The 13,068-nt window shown below is 40.4% G+C and overlaps 2 protein-coding genes across 10 annotated transcripts in view; both read right to left on the bottom strand.

Annotated features, from left to right (window-relative positions):
- Positions 1-57: 57 nt before the first annotated feature.
- On the bottom strand, positions 58-8,042 carry LOC134867642 (organic cation/carnitine transporter 2-like). 5 transcript variants are annotated; one of them, XM_063888361.1, is made up of 12 exons: positions 8,013-8,042; positions 7,455-7,717; positions 6,694-6,906; positions 4,752-4,855; positions 4,247-4,401; positions 3,444-3,615; positions 3,077-3,203; positions 2,895-2,995; positions 2,444-2,658; positions 1,776-1,958; positions 1,237-1,372; positions 58-784 (listed from the first exon to the last, which is right to left on the bottom strand). In XM_063888361.1, the coding sequence occupies exons 2-12, from the start codon at positions 7,662-7,664 to the stop codon at positions 682-684; spliced, it is 1,719 nt and encodes a 572-aa protein (XP_063744431.1). In that variant the 5' UTR covers positions 7,665-7,717; positions 8,013-8,042; the 3' UTR covers positions 58-681. The 5 variants fall into 5 exon arrangements, with proteins under 5 accessions (XP_063744431.1, XP_063744433.1, XP_063744432.1 ...); XM_063888363.1 differs by having other exon boundaries at positions 58-778; positions 7,455-8,040; XM_063888362.1 differs by having other exon boundaries at positions 6,694-6,903; positions 7,455-8,040.
- A 556-nt stretch (positions 8,043-8,598) lies between these two features.
- Positions 8,599-13,068, bottom strand: part of znf385b (zinc finger protein 385B) — a 40,228-nt gene continuing 35,758 nt past the window's right edge. For 4 of the 5 annotated variants that reach the window (XM_063888356.1, XM_063888357.1, XM_063888359.1 and 1 more), the window contains one exon: positions 8,599-13,015. In XM_063888356.1, the coding sequence (XP_063744426.1) occupies positions 12,749-13,015 (267 nt within the window). In that variant the 3' untranslated portion in view covers positions 8,599-12,748. The remainder of the gene's footprint in view (positions 13,016-13,068) is intronic. The other variant, XM_063888360.1, reaches the window with a different exon arrangement.

Here is a 13,068-nt window from a genome sequence, read left to right as displayed (position 1 = left end):
TGTCCAGTTCAGACCACTGAAGCGTTCAGGTAGAATCAGAAACAACAGAACCAAACGTTCAGGATCAGATTTATTTTCTAATAAAACAATTAACATTGAACATGAAAACACAAAGTCCCCAACAAAGAAAAGAGATTTGGATTTTCTTTGCTTTGTGTATCAATTCATACATTGCATAAAATATATATGCAACCTTTGTCGTAATGAAAGAAACAAAAAACAAAACATTCTTTATAAAAATTCAAGTATTTAAAAGCAATTCTGAATCTCTTAATGTAACTATGCTACTGCTGCTGCTGCCACAGGAGCAACATTCATCTTGTCCTCTGGAGTCTTTACAGGATGTACAATCAAATTCACTGTCATTTAAAAGTCATGTTCATAATATATATATTGTTCAACTTATGGTGGGACTGGTTGCCACAAACTGTCAATTGCACAAGTGTTACATACCATGAGTTGGAGTACAATGAACTGATCAACATGTCCATTTAACGTTAAGGCTTAATTTTTCTGAAAATCCAGCATTTGGCAAATCTGTATTTTCAACAAAGGTTTGCAACAGTTTTCTTTTTCGTTCATTCTGCACAACAATCTCTGGTTGCTGTATGCATTGAAAGTTAACTGCAGTTTACATGTCGGCTGTAGTGCATTATGATATCTACTGGTGTGTTTTGAGTCTTATAGGCGAGTTGTGCAGATGATCTCAGGTGCAGTAGTCTGGTCTTTGGTTAATTTCCCATCATCCTTTGGAGGAGGCATGGAGGCCCATGGCCATCTGAACCTTGAAGCCAGATGAAGAGAGCTGCATTATCAGGCTGAACATTCACAATGATTTTCATCCTGATTGTTTGGTTTTTTATATAAATATAGTATACTTTTTAAAATATATATTTAAAATATATCAATTCAAACAGTCCGGCTGTTCATGTTCTAATTCTGTTCTAAAATATTTAAACAAAATAACCAAATAGCACAAAACAACTCTATATGTAAATGTTTCTATTTAATATTAAGTATCTTGAAATTTGCACTCTTAATGTTATGCAACAAATCACCAAGACACATTCCCTTTATGTGCAAACCAACTTGGCAACAAAACCTTTTCTGTTTCTGAGTCTTATGACATGTTTCACTGTAGATGTGTATCTTTTGTTAAGATAAATGTGCAGATTTGTAGACTACATTCTTCCAATGCTAAAACACATGAATTCTTAAATGACTGTGCAGACTGACCGCTGTAGGGGAGGCATCTGCTCGATGGTGTCGATCAGCGGCTGTTTGAAGGTCTCGGGCAGGAAGAAGCAGACCAGAACGCTAAGCAGCGACAGACAACCCACTATGATCCACGGCAGGAACTGATTGAACACAGCTGGAGACAAAACCAGACCATATCAGTGAGCTAATACATAGTCCCATACTGACCTTAATAGTTATTAAAGGGTCACTACATATTACAAAAGTTCAGAAAATATTGAAAACAATTCAGATGAATATCTCCAACTTGCCCAGATAAATCCAAAATTGAGTGAGAGTGAGTCAGATTTAACTACTGGAAAACAAAAGACGAATTACCCTTTAAAAGAGGCCGGACTGACACAAATTGAATGATTCATTGTTCCATAACCACATATTAAACCACTGCTAAGATTGTACTGCGTGATTAGAAGCCGGATCAGGCTACTTTAATTTGTGTATTTGTTGACGATTCGTGGACACCCCTAATATGTACTCTATAACCTCAACAATTTGATGAATGTAGTGAAAAGTCTCACCCAGCTGCAGCAGGTATGGGGATACAGAGGAGCCCACTCTGGAGAACATGGCACAAGAAGACATTGCTGTGTTCCTGATGACTGTGGGAGACAGCTCACTGGTGAACATGTACAACACCCCGATGCCAGCCAGAATCCCAAATTTACCCAGCAACACCAGGGTCAGGGTTATAGCTGCATTACCTGCAGGAAAGAAGGCATTACATTAGAGATGATCGGAACAGAGGTCATTGGACATATGAACTAATTGACTGTTAATTAAACCCCTCCCCTAAAAAAGCATTATTATAAGTATTATTTCTCAATCATACCAAAACTAGGCATTGCAAGACTATCAGGAGTTGTTTTTCTTGAAATGTGTGGTGTACCTGGGGCTGAAATAAGAGGGATATTTTGAATAGTGTTGTTTAAAGCCTTTAAAATTCCACCCGGGCTAAAATTCAAGCAATACGTTAAGCCCTACATGTAGTGGTAACATGCTAGGTTTGGTGAACAGGGATGTAAGCAATTCTGATTTAAGAGACCTAAAAAGAATAGGCTTTGCTCATTACTTATGAGGAAGGAAATATATTCAACACATTTGTCAGATGTGAGTAACACTGAATGTTAACATATTTTTTCATCAGCAGTGTAGGAGTACACTTAGCTTCTGCTGGTCCTATACTCACTGTACAGAGTGATCTGGATGAGAAGCAGAGCTAGCGCCCCGAGCAGGGTGAAGCTGATACAGGACAGGCGGCGAGGAAGACTGCGTGCCGCCAACCAGCTGGCAGTGTAAGCCGGGAGCTCCACAGCCGACAGCAGGAAATAGTTCAGGAAGGGATTGCCATAGAGAGCAGACATGTTGAAGGACAATCCAAAAAAGCTTACATTTAAAGAAAACCTGCAAACAACAAGAAAACAAGACTTCAATGTACATACCCGCTAGAGGCTCAAGTCTTGATTACAGCAACAGTTTTACATTTAAGCACAAAGGAAACAGCAAATTGTAAAATATTCTTAAAGCTGTAGCTGTGGTAGAGCTTTATTGTACTGATGTTTTGTCCTGGTCAAGCGATATAACAGTCAATAACAGTATGTGGGAATACACAACTAATAAGTAAAGGTGCTTTTACTTACCAGATGATCCACAGCATAATTGAAACATTTCGAATGTTGGCTGTCCTCAGCAGGTCCAGGATGCTGGTAGACTCTACCTTTTCACTTGTTTCTTTTTCCACCTGTGGAGAGACAGAAACTGCAGTAGAATGTCCATCATAGCTCACTGTGAGTAAAACGGAGCTGAGGTTTGAGGGTCTTACGTTGGCTGGGATAAAGATGTCATATGGAGCTTCAACACGGTTATCGAGCGCAGCTGACCTCAGCAGGAGTTCTGCTTCCTGAATTCGGCCACGAGATACTAACCAGCGAGGGGACTCTGGAATCAGCCTGGTGGACAGATGTAACATCAACAAATATGCCTTGGGCCTGGCTTTAAGTTTGTTTTCTTAGTATGGACAGGGGGCACGACCACGCTTGAACTAGGTTTAAGTTTCCTTTTCATCAACTTGTCCCCAAAGAATGTCATGCTTATCTTATATTCAAAAACAGTTTACCTGAAAACTAATCATCAATTATCAAATGGTTCGCAAGATGCAAATATATCTTGATAGTTGACTGAGGTCTTACCACCAGAAAGGGAGACATGCCAGGCCTGGCACAGCCATGGTCAGTGACAGGTGTCTCCAGCTGCCCATCAGGTACGCAGTGACAGGCAGCAGCATCGTACCAATCACGTAGACACAAGGCAAGCAGAGGCTGGAGAAGATAACTCTGGTGGAACCCATAAAGAGCTCTGAACCTGTGAAGGGAACGTTTCAAATGTGTCACACAATGATATTACCTACCATTTTCTTTTTCTTTTTTCTGTTAGTTTGTCTATCAGCAGGATCTACAACTGGCCTGATTTTCATGAAAATGGAAGGGGAGGGTGTCACATGAGCCACGACAGAAAACAAAATTCACACCTAAATCTATACACAACAGACCGTTCACTTGATTGACATTGCAAGATATCGAGTTGGGCTGTATCATGTAGTGTTGGAATAGTTGGACAGTTGTTGTTTTTGGTAAAACAAGTTGACATCCTACAATGCACTATAGCGGACAAATATTAATGTTAGGTCGAAAGCTCTGAGCTACAAAATTGAACACATCCATGTTGTTTCCACAATACTTTTTTGAAGCTAATGATTCATGAACACCAGCAAGAGCATGTACCATTGGCTATGTCTATACCCTCCGAGTAGCTTTCTAGTTTGTCCGATTATTGCTGTTAGTTAAAGGTTGAAATCACAACAAGTTTTTTTGGTGGGATACAAGGCAAAAACTGGGGGAAAAGACGGAATGTGTCTTTGTTGGTTTCATCATGGTCTGTGAAGAGGGGGGTAAAAGACAACGGTCACATTATAGTCATACTGAAAAAGCCATACCCAGTACAAACGCAGCAATGTAGCTGGTGATTTGACCCATTCCCAGCATGAAGAAGAGTGCGATGAAGATGGGCCAGGATGGCGAGAAGGCCATGGCACTGCTGAAGAGGCTCATTGTGAAGATGGCACCAAACAGAACAGGCTTCCTGCCAAACCTTAAGTACAAAGAACAGAGACTCAAGTAAAAAGATATCGCTGGTTGCTAGCACGATGGTCGTATTAGTTTAAGGCAAATTATGACTGCTTCATGTTTTTGAATTTGCATTCATGGTTATCTGTAGGTTTCTAGATTTTAGGACTGTCAGGCTAACTGAACCCAAAAATGGTTGTTGTCAAGTTATTTACTTATTCTTGAAGTGGATAGTGATAGCATAGCTCAAAGTTGAAGCTTAGCTAACAGCAAAACATAGCAAAACTTGGGCAAAACGTTTTACCTCTGCTAACTCTGAATCAGCTGAGGGGAGTGGCAAACACAGTAACTGTTTGAACTGAAATTGTAAAGTACCGGTCAGAGATCTGTCCAGAAATGAAGCATCCAAAGAGTCCTCCTAGGAAGTAGAAAAGCGAGGTCAGAGGCTGTTTCCACTGGTCACTGCACACCAGGTCGAACTGGAAGACAAGCGGCATGTGGAAAATATGCCGCAGACATGAAGATATCAACTGGAGTAATACAGTAGGAATCAACACCGGAATACTTGGAAAACACAGATTAATACAACAAACTTAAACTGGTCTACCAATGTGAGTCTCTTAAGAGGAAGGTTTCCTAGTGTCCATCCTCTTCTAGTATGGTTTTTTAGCATCCAACTTCTAAGATTCTGGCAGTTTAGCATCTACACTCTCAGAGATCTTCCTCATATGTCTTGCACCTCTTAACAGAGGCCATTAGCACTCATCTACTTTAGGCTCTGTAAGTGTCCTGCTTGTCAGAACTCTTTGGTAACCCTAATCTGAGAGATGGTCCTACAGTGTCTGGTTCTTCAGAGGGCTTTCAGGTTTCTTCCTGAGCAGGCTGGTGGTGTTAACAGCCCAAAATCTACTTTTGGTTACTACATCGGCTTGTCAGTATTTGGGTTTTTCTCCTCTCGGACATCTTCCTGAGCTTTTACCTCCCTGTGCAAATGATTGTTTGCACTACAATGATTTCCCTATGCCTCAGAAATGGCTGGTGATGTCCTGCTTGCTTTTCATTTCTATGCTTTATTTAATTGTATGTTCTAACTCAGGCAGTCTAAGCACTCTTAAAGACTAATAAACAAGTTATGACAAACTGCATTACTTCTACACACTTGCAAACATTAGCTAGTTATGTTTTTCATACTGATGAAGGTGCCTGAGATCTGGAAGACTTCCTGCATTATCCCGGTGCCCAAGAAAACACGCCCCAGTACTCCAGGAGACTACAGGCGTGTAGCTCTGACCTCTCATATCATGAAGATCTTTGAAAGACTGATCCTGCAGCATCTCAAACCCCTTGTGGGTGACTCCCTGGACCCTCTACAGTTTGCCCAGCAGGCCAACATCAGTATAGAGCATGCCCTCATCTACATGCTGCACAGAGCCAACTTACACCTGGAGAAGCCGCACAGCTCATTAAGAATCGTGTTCTTCGACTTCTCTAGCACCTTCAACACCATCCAGCCACACCTGCTTGCTGAGAAGCTGTCACTGATGCAGGTGGATCACAACTTGGTGGCCTGTATTGCTGACTACCTCACCAGCAGACCCCAGTATGTCTGCAGGGCAGCGTGTCTGATGTGCTGGTGAGCAACACTGGTGCCCCCCAAGGAACTGTGCTGTCACCATTCCTGTTCACCCGCTACACCGCTCAACTCCGGCTCAAGCCACCTACAGACGTTCTCCGATGACTCCTCCATCGTCAGCTGAATCACAGATGACAACAAGGAGGAGTACAGGGCCCTGGTGGAGAACTTCGAAGCTGGTGTGACAACAATCACCTCCAGCTCAACATCAGCAAGACTAAGGAGCTGGTGGTGGACTTCAGGCGGAGCACGAAGAGGTCTCTAACCCCCATCCCCATTAGGGGGAAGGAGGTGGAGGTGGTGAACACCTACAAGTTCCTGAGAGTGCACTTGAACAATAAACTGGATTGGGTGATCCTGTGTGAACCACACTGTCCTGTTTTTCACGCTTATTCTGTTGCTGCTTAAACCACTGAATTTCCCCAGGGGGATTAATAAATGTACTGAAAGCTTTACAGAGGACGTGAGTTTTATAAACACAGCTGTTCTTTGGTGTAGTTGCACATGAAAAAAATCAGGTCAATCAATGATCAGAGGACACTAAGACAGGTCCCCGCTCGGTGTTTTACAGACAGAATTGACTAGAACAGATACACATATAACAATCTGAAGTCTAAACATTAACAGACAGTAGATGGAGCAAGGTGTTGGGGGGGACATTCGACAGCACCAGTAGCTCAGTACCTCACTGACTACAGTAGAGTCGTAGTGCTCAGTACTGTAGGTCCATCCATCTTTACAGCCCTCCCTCTTCAGGCTTGAAACGAGGACCTCTGGACTTGACAGGTTAATGATCCAGTTCAGAGTAGGTGTGCTTCCCATTGCAGACAGGTTCTGCACCAGGTCCAGCTCATACCGGCTACAACTGCTCCTCTCTGGACGCCCTCCTGCCATCTGCTGACCAGGAAATCATTATTTCCAACTTGTGCTGCAACAACAGGAGGTAGGCTGCATTCGAGCAGATCAGTTCAAACTAGACCAGTTCTGACCTGCACAGGGATCACACCCCGGATCCGAAGCTGTATAGTAAATTATTGGCTGAGTGCATTTCCAAATATTAGAAATCCTCAGCTTGTACACAGAAATCAGATGTGTTGTGTCTCAGCATTCAGCTAGATTTAAAAAATCATTACGGTCTAGCTACAAATGATTTATCACTGTCCTGCAGAGTGTAACATGTAGACTGATAACATAGATAAAACTTGCTTTTTTAGCAAGCAAACAAGTTAGGGTATTCAAACTAGACACATTCAACCAACTTAACTTAAATTACTTTTGATCAGTTTAAGCCTGTCCGTAGAAAAAAAGGCTTTAATTGCATTAAAACATAATTATTGCTTCTTTAAATACAGATGGTGGAATAAAAATATCACATGGAATCCTTAATTCTTACTTCATTAATCATTTTCAACATCATTTTTGTTTTGATTAGGCTTGTTTCTGACCTGTACTGGAATGCTGGCTTCGCTCCAGTCCTGGCTCAGGTTGCTATGGGTGGGGATGTGGCAGTGGTGTGATGGCGTAGCCAACAGGAATATGACGGACAGGAGGTTGTATCCCCCTGGGATTGAGGTGAGACAGAGCAGGAAGAAGACTCTTTTCTGGAATGGGCCCCAGGTCCCCAGGAACGACACTGACTCCTCGTAGTCCTGCATTTTCCTTACTTATACTGTTTTCAGTTTTTTTTCTTCACTTTACACCTGCAATACTTCAAATTATAACGTTTTACTTTAACTACTTGAGTAACTGACATTCACGTTGACTGTAAATCTTTCTTAAAACTATAACTAATTTTAACACTACTTTTCAATATATTACAAATGCCAAAGGACAGTTTTTACAATATGTGCAAAAATGACAGATATATGGGCACCATTAAAACAATAAATATAATACCCTCTGCTACTACAAGTACAATGACTGCAGGTACAAATCTTTCAACTATAAGTAGTACATTAAGTAAAAATATCTTGTCTATCCGAATACAAAAATACTGCTAATACCTCCTACTTGTTAGCTTCTCTCTGCACGATCTCTCTGAAGATTTTAAACCTCATTTATCCCAGACAAGACAAAAAAACTCCTCCTCCTCCTCCTCCTCCTCCTCCTCCTCCTCCTAAAGTCTGAGCTCATAGTATAACTACTTGTTGCAACTCCTCATGTTGGGAAAAAAGTCACTCTTTACAGAAACTAAACAGAGAGAGCAAGTTGGGCAGGAAACACTGTGTCTCCTTTAAAAGGTAAACATGAAGCTTATGTCACGAGGTTTTGACAAAAATACTTTTGATGTTTGTACATTTTATTTATGAATTTGACTTTTGCAGATTATGATCAAAAATAGAGTTCTTGTGATCAAATTATTTCCTGAACTGCTGACAGTTATTTTCGTGCTTCAATTGAGAGCTCACGTGGAAGGACTCTGGGAAATACCCTTATTTTTAACATCACTAAAATGTCCTGTTCTCAATTAACTTCAGACAAGACTCTGGTTTCTCTCTTGCATGTGATCATAATGAACGGCCCACCAACTTTGAATATTTCAAGCCTGATCATTTATTTCTACTGAGCAGGAGATAACGGTTTTACAGTAAATGATTAAACAAGTTAAAAGATTCCAGTCCAATCCAGATCTCTCTTTGTCTGTCAGATAACATCCGCAGTACCAGTTTATTCAGGTCTAAAAGAGGGAGGAGGATGTGAGCGAGCAGATTCCCGTCAGGCCTTAATGTCCTATCCATCCAAGGCTGGGCATGCAACATGTTTTCAATGTGTCGCTGAGGTTCAGTGGAAAAGTTACTGTTTTGTAATCAAGTAACTTCTTTCTATTGGGGAGTGTAGCAGAACATTTTAGGTATACACTTTGTTTGGATGACATTATGTTTGACCTCAACACAAATCTAAAAGTGGTGTTTGCTTTGTCAGGTGTAAATTTCAGCAAACTAGGACTTTTTCAACACTGGTTCTTGGGATTTTACATTTAATCACAAACAGCTAGTTTGAAACAGTTCTGTTTATGGCTGTGGCCAACCAGATAGAGACCAAATAACACAAGCTCTCTTCAATCAACCTTTTCAGGGTCTTTCTGTGTGCATGTACTCTGTATCAGTGTAGAATCCTTTCTGCAGGAGAGGAGGAAATGTTAATCGTATATTTCTGCTGCTCTTTTCACATTAACCCTCCAAACTGTCCATGTGTTAGAGCAGCATTTACTTTTAATGCAAATTAATGAGTGAACATTCCTGTTGATGTAAGTTAAGTGCCCTCTAGTGGACATGAGATGAGAGGTAGAGAAACATGGGAATCTTTTAGGCTCTATGAGAGTCATTGAGGTTTCATCAGTGGTGGAAGAATTACTCAGGTGTTTTGTGTTTTTTTTTCTCAAGTTCAGCATTTTATAATGAAAACAGATAAAACAAAGTTTCAGCAATAAAATGATAAGAAGAAAAAAAAACCTCAATAATCTCAACCTGACAAGTTTGCATTTGCATATTTGCTTCACAATCATCATAAAAAACAAGGTCAGAGAATAAATACTGTACAGAACGAAATGAAAGAGGATGGTTACAAGTTGCTGTTCTGAAATTTAACCTTAAAGAAACGTCTCTTTTTCTTTTTTGAATATCTGAACTATTTCTTGTTCTATTGTTAAAAACCTGGAATAAAGCTACCCTGTTTCCATTCAACATCATGTATGAAAGATTTTAATTGTGCATCAGTTCAATATAAACTCAGAAAGAGCGATGATAGGTGAGTCTAAGAAAACTGAATCTATGTGCAACCACAATTACAGCTTTGATTTTCAAAAAACAGATTTCATTCTTAAATATATTGAGTGAATGATAAGAGCCCTGTGTGTGGCAGTTCAACCCTTCTTCAGAAACACTTAATTTACTCAATGTGTGCATGTCCTCTGAGGATTCGTACAAGCTTTTATTTTGAAAGCAAAATGATCCAATTCGATGATTCATTCCAAGCATGGAGAGAATATACACACATTCACACGCACCCACAATCTCAGTTTTCAAGACATTTTCTACAACCTGAAATAACACATCAGTGCATTCTGGTTTGTTTCATTCCAGTAGTGCAACTTGACCCCAGTATGAAGACTCTCAGGCCTCAGTATTGCTGATAAGGAAGCGAATAGAAAAGCAGCTGCGGATCTTTACATTATTGCATCATAAAGACATCACTGGACAAAGGAGGAAGTTCAGTTAAAGAGCTTAGATTTTTGTTTTAGTGAGTTGACCAGCTTCATCAACATTTGAGTTGACAGCTTTTTGTAATTGCATGATGATGAGATGAGAAAGATAGTAGTTACCACACGATGAGACCAAAATACTGCATAGATAAACACACACAAACATACTGTCCTTTAAACAGATTTTTGTTCGTTATTGGAAGACTGAGATGCTTCAAGTGCTTCAGGAGGAGGCAGGAAGACGGACAGGAAAATATTGACCATTTGAGACGATAGAAAATAACCTCCAATGTAATCACTTTCATTTCATATACAGATTGTGCTTGTTATGTTAGTTCTGACTTTTTTCAAAGTTCATTAAGTAGATTAAATTATTGCTTGAGAAATAGTACTTTTGCAATACATCTGTAAAGGTTATTTTTACATTAGACATCTAAATGTAAGCTTTAAAAAGGTCTTTGAAATGTGTCGTACGTAAAACAGCAGCTGTGTGCACCCTTTTTAATCACTGGGTACCCCTTTGTATTTGCTTTGTTTACCCTGATACTTTTCACTGATAGCCAATGAGAGAAGAGCGTTCAGACACATGTTTTCTATGGTATCTCCTAGTTATAGTAAGCTCTTTCACAACTGCCAAACAACCCCCTGACTGTGTTTATGTTGTACATGTGGGTCTAACAAAGATAGCTCCTAGTGTTTGAGTTTTTTTTTTAAATCATACATAACAAGGTAACTGTTCTTATAGCCTAACTAGTAGCTGAGCTAAAAGTGTGAAGTGTATCCTGAGGGGGGAACAAGAGTAAAAAAATGACGTTTCAGGGCTCAGTTTCTAGAAGAAATGGACGGACAGATCATACAGTTGTTTGAAAGTCGTGAAAAAGCTTTTGGTAAATATTCACAAATACACTGTAAAATATAGTTTTTGAGCAGAGAAATTGTTATATTTTATTTTTTCCTAATGGAGAATAATTAAGCTTATTAAAGGAAAACGTTCCCTTTGCTGTTGCAGGTTGTAAAACGTTCCATTGGTAAATGTTAAAAGTCTTTCAAAGATTTTCTGACCCTTTGTGATCAAAGAAACAGTAAAAGCTGACGTTCGGACGTCTTGAACTACAGAAAATTCTGGTAAGATTCAGTCAGGATGTTTAGAGACTATGTAAGAGACTCCCCACCAGACAACAGTCAGGACCAAAGGCCATTTCTACTGTAAAACCAGGAAGTAGCAGGGCCAATAGTGCAGATTTAGTCTGTTATAAAATGTCATTGGAGACGACAGTGTGGACATACGATAGCATATCAATAGGATTGATGAACTTTAAACACTGGTTCCAAACATACAGCATGTTTAGTCTGCAGGAGGCGAGAAAGAAACTACCCTGAATGTCCTTGTCTTCTTAGATCCAAAAGAAAGATTAGCTAGTTTAAACTGTTATCGCTGCTCCATTAAAGGATCATTCCTGAGGACAGGCGGTGGCAACAAAACATATTATTTTAGGTTAGTCTATAATTTCAGAATTAATAACACTGTACTCACATTTAAACTCTGAAATCTGTGAACACAAAACTCTTATATAGATTATCACCTCAACATTGATTTGGATGTCAAACTGACAAATGTTCCCAACCAGTACAGTATTTTCCTTCAGCTGTTTAAGAAAATAACCAAGCATTTTTTCACCAGGAGCTAATAGGTTTGGGAAAGTATGTATAGACAAATGCATGCTATTTTTCTATTTGTTGTATTGTTAACAACAAAAAATATATAGTATATTGCCTGCCTCATCTTTATCTTTCAGTTTGATTACTCAAGATGCTGTATGTTAGGAACAGGTCAAACCCTAGTGCAGGATCGTCTGAGGGGAAAACAATCGTGGCATTGCAATCCAGTGTTGATGTGATATAAAGACATCTGCAGTAGTATTTGTTCATGACGGAGGACGTCTGACATCAGGTCTGTGCTGGTAAGCTCTTCCAGCAGGAGAAAGAAGAGATTTTAAAGTTTCTAGATTCTGCTCGTCTATTGTGGTTCTTCTCAAATCCTGATTCTGATTCTCGCTACCCCAGTAATCCCAAATACATGGAACAACAGACTCTGTATTCTTTAGTAGCTTCCAAGTCATTTGTCCTGAACGACGAGGTACTTCTTTTGGTAAAAATGTCAAAGTAAGAAAAAAATGTAGTTAAAATGCAAATGTTGAGAGCTTTCTTTTTGAGGGGTTATTTTGAATCAGTTGAATCTGGAAAGCCCCATTCTCTCTCCCTTATTATCTTTTTTCCAGGGAGAGAGAATGGGGCACATTCCAAAGTTCTTGTTGGGTCAGTTGTGAAGTTTCGTCTGAGAAGATCCAAGAGACGGAGGAGGTTCAGTTCTCTAAAGTCTCCTTTCGAAGCCTTAGTCAGGTGAGAAGGTTGCAGGTTTGAATCCCTGCAGCCATGATGGCAGAGCTAATGTCTCTTTAGGACTATCGGTCACTTCAACAAACTGGAGGTCAGTCGTCAAAGGTCACAGGTTTTATTCCTGCTCCCACGACGCTGAGCTCAGTAGGGTGCAAAGAGGATCGATCCTTGGCTCGCTCTGATTGGTCCTGGAGCTGGACGCAGGAAGGAGGTGGTGAAAATAGACGAGGAGGTTGGAGCGCGAGGATGAAGAGAGATGGTGGGGCTGAGGGGTGTGGAGTTGGCAGTGAAGAGGGGTGAGGAGAGAGAAGAGGGAGAGAGGGAGATGGTTGAGGTGAGGGAAGAGGGCGGAGCAGCAAAGGGAGTGGAGAGGAAGGTCGGAGAGATGGAGGGCTTCAACAACTCGCCCTGAGGTGGAGGAAGAGAACAAAAAGGAAATCCCAAGAGGAAACAGTAGAAAA

The sequence above is a fragment of the Eleginops maclovinus genome, chromosome 7 (genome assembly GCF_036324505.1).
Source record: "Eleginops maclovinus isolate JMC-PN-2008 ecotype Puerto Natales chromosome 7, JC_Emac_rtc_rv5, whole genome shotgun sequence".
Classification (NCBI taxonomy): domain Eukaryota; kingdom Metazoa; phylum Chordata; class Actinopteri; order Perciformes; family Eleginopidae; genus Eleginops; species Eleginops maclovinus.
The sequence above is the reverse complement of the archived record's forward strand: the minus strand, read 5'-3'. Positions and strand labels throughout refer to the sequence as shown.